Source organism: Eleginops maclovinus, chromosome 2 (assembly GCF_036324505.1).
Source record: "Eleginops maclovinus isolate JMC-PN-2008 ecotype Puerto Natales chromosome 2, JC_Emac_rtc_rv5, whole genome shotgun sequence".
Taxonomy (NCBI): Eukaryota; Metazoa; Chordata; class Actinopteri; order Perciformes; family Eleginopidae; genus Eleginops; species Eleginops maclovinus.
Window position 1 is genome coordinate 17159723 of NC_086350.1, and position 15566 is coordinate 17175288.

General features: G+C 42.0%; 1 protein-coding gene across 1 annotated transcript in view; it reads left to right on the plus strand.

Moving 5' to 3' along the window:
- ldlrad3 (low density lipoprotein receptor class A domain containing 3) overlaps positions 1 to 15104 on the plus strand; it is a 65692-nt gene extending 50588 nt beyond the window's left edge. Inside the window, 3 exon segments of the mRNA XM_063909919.1 lie at positions 12927 to 13265; positions 13268 to 13322; positions 13842 to 15104. Of these exon segments, the coding sequence (XP_063765989.1) occupies positions 12927 to 13265; positions 13268 to 13322; positions 13842 to 14049 (602 nt within the window). The 3' untranslated portion in view covers positions 14050 to 15104.
- Positions 15105 to 15566: the final 462 nt, after the last annotated feature.

A 15566-nucleotide genomic window follows, 5' to 3' on the forward strand; every position in this document is an offset into this window, starting at 1 on the left:
ACAGAGAAACGAACATATAACCGTTGTCCACACAGATGTTTGTGAGGATTTACTCTTTTTCCAACTCGGGTTTTTCAGTACCTTAGCAGCCAAGGTTACATGTATGTAGCAATATATGAAAGGGTCAGTTAATGTAAACATCTGTCGTTGGCAGGTTTGATGTATGGTACACTCTTCAGTGATTGAAGTGGTCATATGTACGTAAATCACAATCACAATTTACTTGATTTAATTTTCCCATTGTAAGAAAGAGGTCTGTATGCACCATTATGACTCATGAATGTGTGACTAGGATCTCTTCTTTGAGAACCACAATAAATTCCTTAAATAATCATCAAAAATATTTGAGCTTTACACTCTAGAAGTCTCTAGTTTCCACCAATTCTCAGTAGATAATGTGGCCAAAAGGAATTTACTGCTGGTGTGCTCATGCATGTTATTGCGTGTGTTCATGGGTGTTTTTGTGCATGGACAGTTTGTGTAAAGAGCTATACCTGAGAGAGTTCAAAATGTTCAAATGTAATATGATTGAAATATCATGGTGTGTATTAGGAAAGGAAAAAACATAAATGGTCTGCCTTTGACACATAGCTAGATGCAGTTGTATTCGTTTACTTACATCAATTGAAATAACTTTAACCACCAGTCCAAAGTGTTTGTGTGTGCTTCGTACACAAACAGAACAAAAGAAAACTTTCCAATTATATTGACAAATGTTTGTCATACTGTCAACAGTGATACAATAAGCAACCCTGTTAACCAGCTTTAGTGCACATTGGGACCAACTCAGCAGGTGAACCTGTGAGTGGCAGCCTGAAAAAGACTGATTGCTTAACTGCCACTTATCTGATCAATAAAACTGAAAGCAACACAGGCAGCTTGTGCACTCAAGTTAAAAACAGGCAGAAATAAATGTGCATCAATCTGGATGTGGCGGGAGATAGATAAGCACAAGCAACTACAGCCATTTTTTCAAGGATATTTTAAGTAAAAGCTAACTGTATGTACATTTAAAGTTTGTATTATATTATGCTTTCATCTATAGGCATCTGCCATGGTTTATCTCCTTAAAAAATATCTCATGGAAACCTCCCATGCTTCAAATGTAACAATGTAAATGCATCTCCTAAGAAGAAGTTTCAAACATTTCTTATGCACAGTTCACTCACTTCACAACTATACCAATCATGAAACCTCCTACACAAAAAGATACTATACTAAAAGCTTGCATGTTTTGGAAAAAATGTTCAGCATTATGCCCAATTGGCAGTCAATGACTTAAAGCATTCAAAACCAACAGTGAGGTGCTAAAATGTGCTTTTAGAGAAGCCTCTCACATTCTGGGAAAAGTCCCATAATTAGCTGCTGGCTGAGGACTGAAGCACATTATTGATGTTGAAAAATCCATTCAGTTCACACTCTTGATAACATACAGACCTCTGAGTGCTTTGAACAGCTTTGAAACAAAGGTTTTGGTTGGCAATGGAACTTAAATCATTGAGCAGAGCAGGAATTCTGAGAGAGACACAACGTCACCCTGTAGATAAAACTTCGGAGAGGCTGGCAGTACATCACGCTCCTCGCTGCTGTTCTACCCATTTATTAGACGAGTCTTCTCCTTTGTTGTGTGCCTCTAAAATGTCTCTAAACATGTGACAGCATCATCTGCTGATCAATTCAGCCTTATTCTCCTCTGCTTCAGTCTCTCATCGTGTTTTATCTTTTTTCTAACATGTTACCTCCCTTACCTTACCTATTCAGTTGACCACTTCTGTTATATCCAGCTCATGTAAGAGGCTAGCTGTGAAGTCATGTGTCTTTTGGAAATGTTATGCATTCACTTTTAAGGATTCTCACTCACAGCTTTTCCAACAGATGTGAAAGAAGGGTATTTAAAAGTGCTACTGTGCTTACATAATTCTGTTATCACTGATTGTAACATATTATGGCATTTAATCACCATCAAGGCAGGGATATAGTTCTGAGTCGAATAAAATCCATTAATTTAAACAATATTCAGAAACCTTTTTTTTCACATTGGAGCTTAATGAACATCCTAATCGACTGTGAGTGTCAGATCTTTTTTTTCACATTCAACCCCAACTTGGGCTATTTTGGTACTTTAGGAAAGTTTTATATGTCACTTAATCCAATTTGCCCTCAACAGTCAATCGTCCGACATCAGCCTCCTGTCACAGAGGCTGTCAGCTGAATCCCTGTCTCCTCCGTGACTCCTGCATGTCATCCTGCCTGCTGTTTTTTTGTCGATATAGCTGCAGGCTACAATTTATAATAGCCTCCTGTCCCTCCTAAGGAGACTGGTGGAAGCCTGCGGATCCCATCCCTGCAAAAGCACACAGGCCTGACGAGGGCTCTTAATCTCCAGGGTCTTATCATTGAGCTCCATCAGATCATGGCTTTGGGCGTTATCCGTTTGTGCGCATGCCTTTTCTGTTTGTGTCCACTCTCAGGCTAGCCTCCTCCCCTTCCCAACTCACCTATCAGCCCCAAAGGACGGTTGCCATGGTGACTGTACCCGTCAGGTTTGGTGGGAGGGGATCTTAGTCAAAGCCTCTCGGCGATCCCGAGCAAACTCTCACCCTCCCCATTCTTCTCTTTTGCTCCAGGAAAAAAATGCGTACCGTTCTCAACCACTGAATGGAAGAAAGAGAGCTGAAACTCCCAATTCAGTGCCTGGGTTGAAACATGTTAGGAATACAACGATGAGTGACGCATATTTGTTTTTGCAGCTCCTTCTGAGTCAGATTCCCTGATACACAAACACAAGTGACTATTTCCCTGCTGCGCTACAGTAGCTTCTCTGTTCCACTTCTCAATGTTCTCCCATGTTCCCCAATCAGCAGCAACATTAAATACTGTGTGCCGCAGATCCAGTTGTGGAAACTCTCATTGTTTTCTCTCTGCAAATCAAAAATGAAGCTACCTTCAGCAGCCGTCAAGCTTAGCTCAGTATAAAGACTGGTGGCACACAGAAAAAAAAGCTAGCCTGAACAAAAACTGATGTGAAAATAAGCGATTTTTTAGTGTACACCGTTGGGTGCCACACTGTTTCTTGGCCAGGTGTATTGAGCTCAGCGAGACCTCAGCGAGTCCCTACATGTCAATATATTATTTTAGTTAAATGTACTTTATGTCAAAACAACCATCCATCCCTTTTGAGGTTATAAGACTAAGTAGATTATATACAGTTAGCACATACGTTTACAAATACCTATACATTATGTTAGCTCAATTAAATGACTCCGACATGCTGCACCTTACATTAAATATGAGGACTGAATATTCTCACTTTTGTTAGATATTTGATGTTAACTATATATTGCCCTCTTGTATCTGTCCCAAGCTTACCAATAATGTCATTATAGCAAAGCAGTCACAGTAATCGGCATTGTTATTGGTTCTTAAATCAGTCTGACATCTTATTACAAGTACTTAATGTTGCAGTACTTACTTCATTTATCAGCTACACTCTTTTTTTTCAGACCCAACCTTGCTCTCTATTATTTAACATTCTACGCTGAACTTTTTTTACATTTGCTGCTCCTTAGATAAATTAGTCAGTGGCCTTTCTTTCACCTGCCCTTCAACCTTGCTGTCCTGTCCTTTCCATCTGTCCCTCCACTCTTCTCCTCCTTCCTCCTCCTCCTCCACAATGGATGTTTTCCAGATGCCGAAGTCATTCATTAACTCTAACCCACGTCCCCTCCGCTCATCTAGTGGCCCACGGTAGGCTGTGACTGAGTGTTATGGGGGGGTCTGATAGTGGCAAGCAATGGAGCGGACAAGTTATTACAGGACAGGCAAATAGAGGCCCGATGAAGCATGAAAACCTCCCTTCCCCGAAGCAACACACACACACACACACACACACACACACACACACACACACACACACACACACACACACACACACACACACACACAAGGATGTACCGAGAGACAAAAGGACAGAGACAGACTGAAATATGGGCTTACATGAAACCATGAAGAAGCTCTTAATGAGAAAAAAGGGGGAATAAAAGACAGGCAGGCTTGTAAAGTACTAGTACATGCACAAACAGCCGATGCATTAATTCCTTCTTTCTCTGTGCATGCTAACAAGAACCGACATATAGTACATGACAGGTCACAGCAACAGGATGAGGGTGACAGCATGGGACATGAATATTAATACTGTGATGCCGAAGGGATCTGGAACCGTCCTGGCGCAGAGCAGTTAACATGCTTTGCTTCCCAGCGTGGCATGGCAGAGCGGATTTCAATCAATCAATCTTTTATGTCCCACTCGGGGGGGAAGTTTGCTGGCAGGGTGGGGGTTTGTAAAAAACAATATCACAGAACAGAGGACAATGAGGGTGAACACATATTAAAGTGTTGGGTGGTAACCTTAAGATCTCAAGAGTGTTGATTGAATGCATATTTAGAGATCAAATAGTCTTACATTCAACATCCTATTTTCTTTGTTGAGATTACTCTGTTCAATTCTCTCCATTTCTCCGTCCAAATGCAGGAAGCATGTAATGATTGCATGAAGGCAGTTGCTCTAAGCGCTTTGGTAGGTCGGAGCGAAAAAATGTTTAATTTGCTGCAAATATATTGTGTGAAGCTCAGTAATATAAAAAATCCGACATCCATTTATTGATGACATCGGGCTTGTACAGTCTTTGGTCTCACATACAACAAGAACATCAAGTGCTTCCATGTTTCTGCTAGATGAAATAAACCTCAGTGTTTCACAGTTCCCTAGAAAGGATGCCTGTTTCCAAGCCATTTATCAGTGTTGCCCGGGTGGACGTGTCTCATCTTTAAGGTACAGCACACAAACAAACACCATACATCTAAAGAGCAATAGGGAAAACATGGGAGCTGGGATAGAGGTGAGGCATGGACCTTTTTCATGCTCTGGGATTAAAGTCTGATCCGTATCAAGATGTCTTATCTAGATAAAGAAGGTTGTATGTTAACCGAAGTTTCTAATGCACACACACACACACACACACACACTCACACTCACACTCACACTCACACACACTATCAGCATGTGGCTGGATCAGCAACATCAGACCACCTCTGGAGCTGGCTTACACAGTCATTGGACGGCATTGAATAGTGTCTGCACATGAGATATGATGGAAAGAAATAAATCAGCTAAGGCTCTGCTCTGCTCCCAGCCAAAACGATGCACCTATAAAGGACAATTTTCATCTCCAAAGTAAACGAGAAAACCATTGGAACATTCACAGTTGCTTTTTTCATGCTACCTCTATAGAAAGAAAGTAACAGTAACCTCACCTGCATGACTATAGACGAGCGTACCACCTCCCCACTGACTCACCTGCTTTGCGTAGGGTACTTACAATACAAAAACAATGCAGACAACAATGCTCGGAATAAATGAAATGTTTGTGTTATATTTCATATGCAGACTTGAACATAAAACTTAGTGTACATTGGGTCAGATAGATAAGCTCACGTTTTATGATCTTACATGCAAGTATAGTGTAATAATACTTTTGCCACCTCAGCCACTTTTCAATGTATGTTTTTCTCTCTGCTAGTAGTGGAGTCTGACGAGAGTAAAAGCACTAGTGCACCACCAAACAAACCACAAGTAGCTGTCTGTAGTCTCCAACTTTTTTTTGTTGATATTTCACCATGTGGCATGGGTTTAGTTAGCTCACTCTGGAACAGGATAAAAGGATTCCTGGTATTTTGTTTGTACTGCTGTTTTAGCTCACATGAGCATCTGAGAGGTGTGTGTGTGTGTGTGTGTGTGTGTGTGTGTGTGTGTGTGTGTGTGTGTGTGTGTGTGTGTGTGTGTGTGTGTGTGTGTGTGTGTGTGTGTGTGTGTGTGTGTGTGTGTGTGTGATCAAATTACTCTATGGTGAATGTATGTGCGCTGTATGTGGTGACTGAATGTTGATTGCACATGTGTGCATCTGTTAGAGGGTGTTTGAAGCCAGATGGAATGCTCCCCCCAAACACACCCCTCACCCAATGCACGCCCTCCCCACTGTTGTGCATGCCCACCCAATACTAGCATAGGCCTATAGTGAAGTGTGAATGTGTGTGTGTTAGTATTTGTGTGTTGCCATGTAAACATGTGAGCTGTGTCTGCCCCCTAGTGGTTAAAAACGCTCTTCTCTTGTAGTACTGGAATTATTGTGCTGAGAAGCCTGTCACTGGTTCTGCACCTAATTTTATCACCCTGTCTTGTGGGCGTAACTCTTGCAATAGAGCTGCCAAATGAGCCAGAAGCCCACACCTGTAATTAGCGTCAGACAAAGTGACTGCAATAAGGGAGAGCACCGCTGTGACCTGCCTCCCTCGGCTGAAGACAGGCGCACTCAACACCCACTGTAGCTGCATACCCTGGAGTGCTGAAGCAAGGGGAGTTTTTTTTTTCCTCCTACTTTGGACTCTGTTTAAAGATGGCACTTTGTGAATGTGAAATGAGTGCATAGGGAAAGTACAGCACATTTGTGCCTGCCCTATCCTTTCCCTCAGGAATGAGCCAAATGGGCGGGGGCGGGGGATAGCTTCATTCCCTTTATTCACAGGCATTTTAAGTGTGGCAATTAACATATGCAGGGCCTTTCATTAGCCAGATTTATTTTCTCTTTATTTCCCTTATTCATTTTTGGATGAGAGTGTTTTGACAATTAGCATATTCACTGGCAGGTGGCCAATCAGGATGAAGGAATTTACACCATTTAAAAAAAAAAAAAAGACACATGTACAGAACCCAACAACACAAATTGTGTCAATGTGCAGCATAGTTTGATTACAGATGGACAAAGGAGTGCTTCAGAGCTTGTTTTAATCAGTGCATGCTCAATAGCCTATTGTGCTCTAACATCTGCCCTCACTGTGATTCAGTTGCTGCATACAAGCTCACAATGTGTGGGTGAGTACCAATATTCTGTCTCATCATGTTCAGTGGCCCCTCTCAATGGAGTTCTGACTTTATTTCATTTTATCAAAGAAATATTTTGATGTGAAGACATCCTCTTTTCTTGCTCATTGGCTATGCTACAGTATAGTGTAAATCTTGGGTTTTTTCTTTAAAGTTGGCCTTACAAGTCCTATCCAATAGTAAAACAGAGAAACATAGGTGGACATTGTGTTTTTAGAGAAGATAGTTATTATTGTAGGATCAGGTGCAAAACAACTTTTGGCTTTAATTCCATTTGTTTGTATAATATGCTTAATGTTATAATAAAACAGGTTTAGTTTATACCATAACCAAATAGTAAACTGTTTTGGTAAGAGTCCCTTAAAATGTGTATGAAATGACACAATGTAATGGACATTTTCTAAACTATAATCAAGTCTCCCTTTGTTTTTTATGTTTTGTTAAATATCTTAACTGATGCTCTGAACTTGCCAGACTGTTATAGTTGTTTTATTGGCCTTTATATCCACATTACTACTTGTTTATCACAAATCAATGTGTAAATGTTTTGTGAAAACACAAATTCAATGTCAACCCGACAATATCGTCACAATATTGATATTGGTCAAAACATTGTGATATTTGGTTTTCAATATCGGCCAGCCCAAAGGTCATCACATTCACTACTACAAAAAATGTTTCGCTCTGCCATTATATCTTACTGTCTTTAGATTTGATCTATTTTGATCAAACTGAGTTAAGCCATGATAATGTTAGTACTAGTTTTCATTACTAGCACTAACATTAACATAGGAAGAAAATACAGAAGTTCAAAAGAAAAAATTGAGCTAAATATCAAGATTTTAAGACAAAAGGCACAAAAATGTAAAATAGAGCAACACAGAAAGAGATCCAAGCAAAAAAGGTTTGTTCCTGGCACTGACAGAAATACAGCAGGAGGTCCCCGTTACTTATCGCCTAATAGATTCAGGGCTGGTTAGGAGCAGCATGTGTGGAGTTCAATTTCATTAATTTGTGGTAGGGGAGATAAGACGTGTCTGCAGGACACTTTAAAAGATGCCATGTGCTCATCTCTTATCCCTCTCCCTTTTGCACGTCCACATCTGTTTCTACTTCTGTCCTCCTTAAACTCCTCTCTTTGTCCACTGTTGTGCTGTCTGTGCTGTCCCTATCATTCCCTCCTCCCATGCTGGGTTAATAAGATTGATGCAGGTGGTAGATAATAGTACGCAAAGAGTGGTGTACTTGAGAGAGTGTGAACAGGAACAAGGCTGGAGATTGTAAAGGGAAAAGGAGAGAAAGTGGAGAAAGACTGAAAATCGAAATTTGGTAGGTTTTTGCAGTTGATAAGCATTCCACTGAGTGCATAATCCAGGCTCAGTGCAGTTGTTGTATATAATAAAAGCAAGGTACATGTCATCTCCATGCTGGTAAATTACCAACAAGAGGGGAGTAGAGCGTGAAAGCGAGTGCGGAGGAAAGGAGGAAGCACAAAGCAGGGAGGAAAGGAGAGGGACGCATCAGAGGAGAAGCAAGAAGGGGGGAAACAAAAGGCACATGAGTGGTGAAGAGGAGGAGAGAGGGGATGGGAGGGGAGAGATGTGGGGAGAAGGCACTCTAATGTAATTAAAGTGGTTGAGTCGAGAGGCTGCATCTCGCCCCCTCCCTGAGCCTCCACATATTTAAGGTTTATGAGTTTATGAAAACAGTGTAGATGCACTGTTGGAGGTGCCAAAGTCACTGGGGAGCTGCAGAGTGATGTCGATGCTGTATGCAGTCGCTTTCAAACATCCAGAGCTCCACTCACAAGTTCTTCATTTCTGCTGATGTCGGTTAATGTTTACCACTCAAAATAAAAGATCCAGATGCTCAACGATAAATGAAATTAAAAGTGAAACCATTTATCTTTTAGCTTATTAGTTGAAGTATTTGTCCATTAGCTATTACAACCATTTATCTATACTATTAGTTATTTAAATCCTTACCACGAGTCAAGCTTAAACAGCCTTTTATCCATGCTTATAGAGTGCTGCATAAGTGTTTGTATAGGCCAACCTGGAAGTAAGCATTGCCCTTGTTCCCTCAACAAAAAGCAAGCGACTCCTGTTTTTGCATTAGCTTTGTAGATAATTGCAAAGAAAAGGCTTTATAGCAAACACAGGTTAATGATACCTGACAGATTCAAACTGCCATGGATGGAAAAATCTCGGATAAAATTGTATCCTGACCGCAAGCCATGCAGCAGGTCTTTCAAATTTCTATCGTTATATCAAACTTATCTGACTCGTTTGAAGAGCTTATAAGGCAGTTTCCTTCATTTTAGTCCTTGTGAGGTCAACAGTGTCCACCAGCTTTGTTAGTTTTCATAGTTTTTTTGACAGTACACATAGTCTTCTTTAACCTTTCATGTGCAGCTCTTTAAAAAAGGGCAGGAAGGCCTCTAGTGAACCTTGATGTTCAGCTTTGATCATGACATTTCCATCAAATATATTTGGCACAAAGTAGCACTGTCAGAGATGCTATCAGGACCAGGCACTATGAGTACATAAGCACACAAAACCCAATTATAGAAACCTGTCTGATTTCTGTCTTCAAAAGGCAATAAATAAAGTAGTGTTTAGCCATAGAATTTAAAATACAATGATAGATATACTTTATTGATCTCAGTTTGGGAAATGGGGCGAAGCCTGCGTGCTAGTTCAGGCAGTCAACTCGAGCACCAATGATACATTCCCACATAACGCCGCTCGCCACTCTTGCGACCAACCAAGCAGTCACCTAAATCTGGCGCTCTATTTAAGTTGTCGCCTCTGCCTACCTCTGCTTCGGTAATGCTGCTGCTGCTGCTGCTGCTGCTGCTGCTGCTGCTGCTGCTGCTGCTGCTGCTGCTGCTGCTGCTGCTACTGCTACTGCTACTGCTACTGCTTCCGCGCTGCTAATGCGTTCACATTGGTGATGCTCGCCTGCCCCACCACCACCCCAGCTTCCACCTGTAGGCTCGGGGGATAGTTATCTAATCATTACTCAATGTTCTATGTAAATATGTGGAGTGATGAGGCCCGAGCCTAGACGCCAAACTCAAACTATTTACTGCTTCTAATAAAGATATTAATGAAACACGTGAGTTGTCTGACTGAAATGTTTAAAAGTGTGTGGCTTTTACCTGTGTCCTTTGATTTCCTTTCAACACAACATTTTGCCCTCAGATGTTCAGGACTTTGATGTGTGAATCCTAACTTCATAGAAATGAAATTCCTGCCATCAAAGGACATAAAGTGCGAATGTGTCCGTTCTTACCGAAGTGTGATAAGTATTTCTTTTTGAGTCAGAATTACCATTCATTTTGCAAGACCCCCCTAGTACATCTTTGAATGTGGTGATCACACCTTTCTTTGTAGCATGACTGCATCGAACCGCTAAAAATGGACTAAAACACAAAATGTGGAGCTCAATCACACATACAGCGGGGGGGCTGACACAAACAGGACCTCTCTCCTCTTACAGAAAAGAAGCTTGCTTTTTCTTTTTTCTCTGTCTTTTCATCTCCTGTTTGATTTGAAACAGCCTTTCACGCCTCTATTGCTAATGTAGCGAATAGGCTCCCATTGTTAATGTTACAGCATTATGAGTTCCCTTTGTGTGTGTGTGTGTCTCTGCTCCTGGAGGACTGCACTGAAACCTGAGAGGCAGCGTCTGGTGGCAGCAGTGGGATCGCTCTATTTGTGCTTTTTTTTCTTACTAGGTAATTATGGAAATGTTTCCTCTTTGTTTTGGCCTTTTATCTGCTGAGAGTCCAGTTCATAATTAATTGGTAGCGTGAAAGACAGGCCAATTTTAAATCACAAGGGAGGGGTCGAGGGGGCTTGTTTTATTGGCTGGTGCCTGGTTGGGGCGGAGCATTTGAATTAGATTAGATTTAATTAAGGCATTGGGCCTCTGACTACACACTAGTTCATAAATAGGCTGTATGCCAGGCTGGTTGTTTTTGGGAATTCAACAGCTTTTTTTCCCTCTCACACACACACGCACACACACTGCTCAAGACTCCCCGAGGCCTTCAAGGTCAGGTAGACAGAGGAAACATGCAACATGGTGTCTGGAAGAACAAGAAAACAAACTGAAAAGAACTCCTCCTCTAATGATAGCCAGCCGCTGTGTCCACAAAATTGCTCTGACAAATATTGACTTTGACAGTCTTTTCGACCCCCAGACACCTTTTGGGGAGTGAATAGTTTGACATTTTGGAATATACACTCACACACTCTTTCCTGTTGAGAGTTGATCAAAAGATTAGTATCACTCTCATTTCTGTCAGTTAGGTTAAGTTTATTTTTTTCTAAACTTGTGTATCCCCCCTATCCTGTTTAAGGTCTGTATGCTAAGCTAACCTTGCGGGCTGCTGGCTGGAGCTTTCTCAAAATGTGGATCTATTCCTTGACCTACACATTGTGACCCTTATAAATGTGTGATTTGAATGCCAGTACATATATAAAGTATATAACATAATCTCCTTGGAAGTAGAGTTATCTTTCACAGGCATTTAAGTCGGTGTAGCTTTGTGATCAGATCCATAATTCACCATTACAGGTTCACACTGGTTGACTCTTTGTGGAGCTCTGCATGTTTCATTTAAATCCCCTTGTAGCTCTAGCTTGTACATGTGGGGGGAATCTCTATCCTGCGCCTAACACAATATCCCCCAAGAGCCTGTAAGTCTATATAAGCCTGAAATACTTCAAAAGGTTTAAAAAGGCTGGCCTGCTTTGCAGTTTCTTTGGATCGAAACCTTACAGATGGAAGCATTTTCAGACTATCGATTGAAACACAAGATATCTTGCAATGGTCATTTATGGGCAGGCTTTCCTGGATGTATACTCAATTGTCTCCAATTGGACAGAGATATGAGTTATTTTCCATGTATATTAGGCATTATACACAGTCTTTTAAACACAGCAACCTCAAACACAGAGCATAGAAAGTGTTCCGATGGGTGTTTTGAACTTTTTAGGAGGCACATGGCGGTTTGATGTTTTACGGACCCCTGAGGCATTACTGTAATTTGAACTGAAACAGCGACTGTAAAATACTTTTAGTTAGCTCATTGCTCATTATCCCAGCCTTACTGCAGCTCCGAAATAAAAAGGATTCCTTCCACTCTCCCTCCCTCTCTCCACGGTTCAATGGTACTGTCTCCCTGTGAGCAGCAGAAACACCATTTACGCCTGCCTCACCCCGAGTGCCTGATTGAAATTCTCACTCTATATTACCAGTCAACGGAAATGTTTAAGTGCTATTCCCTCTTCCCATCTGGAATAATAAGCTGCAGTGCTCCTTGACATTACAGTACTCCCTCTCCTCATTTCAGGCATCCACTTGGCTGCTCTGCATTTCTTACCACTGGCCACGGCCTTTATCGCCGGCGTTAAGTTCCCTGCACTTCTAAGTAGTTTGCAGTTTTTTTGCGACAAACATGGTAATGTGTGACCGCCCCTGGTGTTCCTCCTTCTCTCATCTCCTATGCGCTGTTTTATATAGCTGCTGTAAGCTGTTTGGTCATCACAAAGAATTATTTAGCCTCCTTTCCTTCTTTAGAGTGAGGTCCATACTTGTGAACTGTGTTCTCAAATGTTTCCTCCATTCTAAACATGCTGCTCTATTTGTTCTTCCCGTCTCTGCAAGCACTAGGGGAAAGTCAGACGGCTGTTATGCTTGTTATGAGGCGCTCTCATCTCCAAGAGAGGCTGCCTCTATTGACTCACAGAACACATTTCAGGATGAACCTAAAAGTCTTTTAGCTGCTTGACATTCTGCAACTCCACCACCCACCATTGTATTTCCTCAACCACCTATTACCTTGTTTCCCTCTCAATTCTGTATGCCCTTCATTGGCCTCGTTGTCTCTATTGCCACCACTCATGCTCTCATTTTGCCAGCCTCCTCAATCATCCATTCTTAATTAGCTCTTCGTCTCTGCCTGTCTCTCCCACAGAAGCACCGGGGCAGGACTTTGTGACTCTGGACTATCGCCTGCGCTACTACCCCAGCATCACCTACGCCGTCATCGGGAGCGCCGTCATCTTCGTCCTGGTGGTGGCGTTACTCGCCCTGGTGCTTCATCACCAGAGGAAGCGAAGCGTCCTGCTGCCCAGAGGCGTGAGAGGGAGCTCACATCACCACCACCAGCCCCTGCTGCTGTCCCGTCTGGTCATTTTGGACCGGGGCCACATCCATCCCAGGGGTCCAGGCCTCTCCCCCGGCTCCCCCACCGCAGCGGGCCAGTACAGCTCAACTCCTCAGGCACTGCATCTGCTGTCTGGGACCCTTTATCCTCCGGACTCTCCATGGACTCACCTCCTTCATACTCGCAAGCTGTTCTGGATGTCAGGTGAACAGAATAATGACGCTATCAGCTGTATGAAAGTTTATAATCCACTCTCTGTATTCATAAAGATGTCTTTGCACTCCAAGCCACAACTAAACCAACAAAGCGGTAGCAGTGGTGGTAGAAGTTGTCTCTAAAGTAGAATCTTATTTAGTAAATCATCAACAACAACATCATAAACCGTAAATACATTTTCCTCTAGGTTGGGTAAAAAAAACATAAAATAGTTTGAAATAACTTATAGTGAACATTGCTCTAGAGAATGATATTCTGAGTAAAGTCAAAACTTTCTCTGCAATTACCAGCTTCAGAAAGAATCACTTTGGATCAATATGTGCAAGCTTTGTTCCAATCTGAAATAAATTGGGGAAAACATCTAAATTTGGGAATCAGAATCTTACAGATGTTCTTACATCATGTGATCACCAGCAGAGTGTACTTCCTGAATCTTGCTGTTGGTCCCATTAAAAGAAATCCAACACTCATGGTCCTGACAGCACTTTCTTCTGTCTTTTCCCCCAGTCGGCCTCCCTGGTTTGATCTCCCTCCTCCCCCGTACATCTCAGAAGGAGAGCTTCCATCAGAGGGCGAGCTGCCTCAGTATGAGGGCCCTCAGGACCCTTTGAGCCACCCCACAACGCATCCCCCTGCACCCTCCACACCCAGAACTGTGGCCCACAGTTCCACACAGCCAACTTCCAGCTCCAGAGAGGAGTCGGAGCAGCCTTAGCCCCTCTGTTGGTAGAACTAGTCAGAACTCAGAGACTGCAGGACTGACGGAGCAGGCTGCTGGGCCACGAGGCCAGTACAGTCCACAGGAAAGGCCTGCGATGGAGAATCAACAGGGACTGAGAGACTAAGTGATGTCCTAAACTTCTCCCTACACATGGGCTGATAGAAGCACTGGACTGAGAGGATCTCATCCTGCGAGACTGATGTTGTGTGCTGGCTCCCTCTACTGAGGTCATGGCTGCACTACACCCTCATCTGCAACACATTCATTCATTTCTCAACAGTTGGCTTTGGTTAACGTGCACTCCCCTTGGAAATATTCTCTGTATGATACATTACAGTGACCATAGCCTGCATCTCTAAAGAAACTTACACTTATTATCAAAATATTCATTAACCTATCACATGATGCTAACTGAAAGGGTTGTGGTTGTATAGTGTAGTTTATGGAGTGGTGTTATTGTCCTTTGTTTAACTCACTTGGGAAGAACTTAGACAGCGCCATACACCATTTCACAATACTCTTACCGTACTTCACATTTCACACCCACAATGTTTTCCATAGTGGGCTTTGTAAGAGATAATGTGTTAAAATTGTAAATACCTGACTGACAGATAAAGTATGTACTTTATGAGGATCACTGCTACATTTGATGAGTTAATGTACTTAACTGATAATTTTTAGCTATGGTATGTTCATGCCTTTTGTTTTTAATGAAGTCAACACATTTTTTAAGAGAAGACGATACAGTAGTTTGAGTTTTAAAAGTGTAACAAAAACACGTACAAGAGGAGCTCAACAGAGGGATTTTCAGTCTTGAACAATGACCTAATAATATGACTACAGTATGCTGGTTATAGTACAAATCAACACTGTGTTACTCTTTCACTGGTACTAAAACTAAACTCATGTAAGCAAGTGTTTCCGTGAGACATTTCTAAGTGAGGTGTGGAGGAATATTTCTTGTTGTCATTTGGTTAAAGTCAAACCAAAACCGTGAAAAGGACCATTGAGATTTGTTTAAAACAATACTGAGCAGAAATGATATATATACAGTGGTATGCAAAAGTTTGGGCACCCCTTAGGAAAACCACTGCATCAGTTTGTCACTTGCTGAGCTTTTGAAGCAGCAACTTCATTTTAACATATGTTATACCTTATGGTAACAGAAACATCTCAGTAGTGAAATAACTTGTATTGGTCAAACAGAAACATGTTTATGTGCATTCAAACAAAAATAGGCATGTGCATAAATTTGGGCACCCCTAAGAAATAATTCCATTAATATTTAGTATTGCCTCCTTTTGCTGCAATAACGGCCTGTAGACGCCTCCTGTAGCCACAGACAAGTCCCTTAAGCCTGGCAGGTGGTATTTTGGCCCATTCTTCCACACAAAACGTCTCCAGTTCAGTCAGGTTTCTTGGCCTCCGTGCATGGACAGCCTTCTTCAAATAAATCCATACATTTTCAATGATGTTAAGGTCTGGGGACTGGGATGGCCATTCCAGAACAT